The 3529-nt window shown below is 50.8% G+C and overlaps 1 protein-coding gene across 1 annotated transcript; it reads left to right on the forward strand.

Moving 5' to 3' along the window:
- The first annotated feature begins 299 nt into the window (after positions 1-299).
- On the forward strand, positions 300-3161 carry LOC106604307 (D(1) dopamine receptor-like). The gene has a single exon (XM_014198818.3). It carries the CDS (start codon positions 573-575, stop codon positions 1749-1751), a length of 1179 nt encoding a protein of 392 aa, XP_014054293.1. The 5' UTR covers positions 300-572; the 3' UTR covers positions 1752-3161.
- Positions 3162-3529: the final 368 nt, after the last annotated feature.

Below are 3529 nucleotides of genomic sequence, written 5' to 3' on the forward strand. Positions count from 1 at the left end.
ACCTTGGTCGGCCTGTGACCAGTGCTGATGGTAGGGAGAGTCACCTCGGTCGGCCTGTGTCCAGTGCTGATGGTAGGGAGAGTCACCTCGGTCGGCCTGAGACCAGTACTGATGGTAGGGAGAGTCACCTCGGTCGGCCTGTGACCCATCTACCTGTCTGTCTGTCCACAGGTCACATGAGATACAGAAGACAGAAGGACTCCTCTCACCCTGTACAGAGGCTGCAGTAGGAGATCTAAAACCTCTACTATCCCTGTGGGAATATGTGCAACCATCCACCTCTCCAGGACGAAGGATGTCAGAACTGATACAAAGTCTGGAACAATGCCAACCCCAGAGAGAGGCTGCCTAGAATGTCTTTTACCTTGTTGTTTTTTATTATCACGAGACACAAACAAACAAACTGTTATCAGAGATGTTTGTTTGGATGAAAGGGAGAAACCCCTAGAGGGCTTTCCTTCTGACCAGGTTCTTCTCTACACTATGAGCTGATTGACCCCTCTCTGCCCCGCCTCCACCCCCCCACACACACACAACTTGTCCCTCCCCTCCACCTCTCCCTCCCACCGACGATGGATCTGACGAATGACACCACGGTCATCACAGACAGCGACTTATTGGATGACTCCTCAACCCGTGTCCTGACTGGCTGTTTCCTCTCACTGCTCATCCTCTCCACGTTGCTCGGCAACATCCTTGTGTGTGCCGCCGTCACCAAGTGCCGTCACCTGCGTTCCAAAGTCACCAACTTCTTTGTGATCTCGTTGGCCGTCTCCGACCTCCTGGTCGCTGTACTGGTGATGCCGTGGAAGGCCGTGACGGAGGTCGCAGGGTTCTGGCCGTTTGGCTCGTTCTGCGATACTTGGGTGGCGTTCGACATCATGTGCTCCACGGCATCCATCTTGAACCTGTGTGTGATCAGCGTGGACCGTTACTGGGCAATATCCAGCCCGTTCCGCTATGAGAGGAACATGACTCCTAAAGTGGCGTTTGTGATGATCAGCGTGGCCTGGACGCTCTCCGTCCTCATCTCCTTCATCCCCGTCCAGCTCAACTGGCACAAAGCCCAGACCCTTTCCTCTACATCCATCACTACCTCCACAACTACCCCCTACGGCCTCCAGGCCCCCCCAGACTCCTCTAACCCTGTTGGGGATATCAACACACATCAGGCCCCCCGGGACTTTGACAACTGTCACTTCAGCCTGAACCGGACCTACGCCATCTCTACCTCTCTGATCAGCTTCTATATCCCAGTGATCATCATGGTGGTCACCTACACCCAGATCTACCGCATCGCCCACCGTCAGATCAGATGCATCGCCACCCTAGAACGAGCCGCAGAGAGCGCCAAGAACCGACACAACAGCATGGGAGAAGGCGGCGGAGAATCCAGCATCTCCGAATCGGAGAGCTCGTTCAAGATGACGTTCAAACGGGAGACAAAGGTCCTGAAGACGCTGACTCTGATCGTGGGCGTGTTCGTGTGCTGCTGGCTGCCCTTCTTCATCCTGAACTGCATGGTGCCGTTCTGTGAGCTGTCACCCCCCGGTGGCGCGGCCTCCTTCACCTGTATCAGTCCCACTACGTTTGATGTGTTTGTGTGGTTCGGGTGGGCCAATTCTTCCATCAACCCCATCATATATGCCTTCAACCCAGACTTCCGCAAGGCATTTTCTATCCTCCTGGGCTGCCACAGATTCTGTCCCGGAGATCACGGCATGGGCGCATTCAGTCTCAGTAAGAAGTGAGCTCAGAGCCTTAGAATTCCCAGTGGTAGTAATAAAAAACATACATGGACAACATCTGCTGAGACACTGGTCTCAGAAGAGGACCTACAGTACCAGCTGTCATGAACGTCAGAGAACAATAGCATGCCATTGTCTGGTGCATTGTATCGCCATAAGCAAGCAGTGTAAGCAGTACAACCTTGGTGTAAAAGGTTTGTTGTTGTCATTGAGGGTGCCGCCAACTTGTGCAGTGTCACTGGGCATAACTGAAATGGCACTGCAATAAGAGTCGAGTGACCCTTTGCAGTGTCCCTGACTGTGCAGTGAATGCAGTACGTTTAGTGACACATTGTCTCTATGGAGTAGAGCCCCAGACTCTGACCCAGTGATCCAGTGACTGCAGCCTATAGCGAGTCAGGACCCCAGACTCTGACTCAGTGATCCAGTGACTGCAGACTATAGCGAGTCAGGGCCCTAGACTCTGACCCAGTGATCCAGTGACTGCAGCCTATAGCGAGTCAGGACCCCAGACTCTGACTCAGTGATCCAGTGACTGCAGCCTATAGCGAGTCAGGACCCCAGACTCTGACTCAGTGATCCAGTGACTGCAGACTATAGCGAGTCAGGACCCCAGACTCTGACTCAGTGATCCAGTGACTGCAGACTATAGTGAGTCAGGGCCCTAGACTCTGACCCAGTGATCCAGTGAGTCCAGGGACTGCAGACTATAGTGAGTCAGGACCCGACTCTGACCCAGTGATCCAGTGACTGCAGCCTAGAGCGAGTCAGGGCCCCAGACTCTGACCCAGTGATCCAGTGACTGCAGCCTAGAGCGAGTCAGGGCCCCAGACTCTGACCCAGTGATCCAGTGACTGCAGACTATAGCGAGTCAGGGCCCCAGACTCTGACCCAGTGATTCAGTGATCCAGTGATTGCAGCCTATAGTGAGTCAGGACACCAGACTCTGACCCAGTGATCCAGTGATCCAGGAACTGCAGACTATAGTGAGTCAGGACCCCAGACTCTGACCCAGTGATCCAGTGACTGCAGACTGTAGTGCCCTTGGCCCCAGTAGAGATTAAAAAGGGTGAAGGATTTGATATTAAGACTGTGTGTGACAGAGTACAGGAAGAGAGAGAGTGGTGCTAACTATACTCTGAAATGGATAATCCACAGACTGGGCAGGCAACACACACGAACACGTACGCTCACCCACACACATACACACACGCTCACGCACACGCGCACACACATAGTGACCACTACAGATCTCAAACGTCATAGGGGTTTAAGACTCAAACCAAATCATATTTATGTATGAACATAAACATGTGAATCAATCCAGAAGTGACTTAGAAACTGCTCTACTGAAGCAGCTCGAACGATTTCAGACTGTCCAGTAGAGATTGATATTGTGTGCTTTATTGTGAATTTAACAGAATGTTAAAAAAGAGGTCACTTTATTAGAAAAGTGAAGAAATGTAATACAGTACTTCAAGAAAATATATTATTCTTTACAATGTCTTCTCTTGCAAACAGTAACTTTGATTGTGTTTTTGTTAAAGTTCCTACCGATACTGCCATTGTTTTAATTGATGGGGGAACACCAAATGACGGTCAACTGAATCATTTTTCTAATGATGGTAATGAAATTCAGAAAGCTTAAGGCTATTTCATAACAAACAACAATTTCATTTGGACCGCCATTTTAAATCCCTCTCCAAAGTGTTTTACCTTATTAATGAGCTACTCATCTTGCATTGTGTCTGTGGCTTTTCCAAAGCAATGCCAGGTGTCCC

Source organism: Salmo salar, chromosome 05 (assembly GCF_965601325.2).
Source record: "Salmo salar chromosome 05, fSalSal1, whole genome shotgun sequence".
NCBI lineage: Eukaryota > Metazoa > Chordata > Actinopteri > Salmoniformes > Salmonidae > Salmo > Salmo salar.

Coding starts and splice junctions, on each gene's coding strand:
- LOC106604307 (XM_014198818.3), top strand. CDS start 573: ATGGATCTGACGAATGACACCACGGTCATCACAGACAGCGACTTATTG.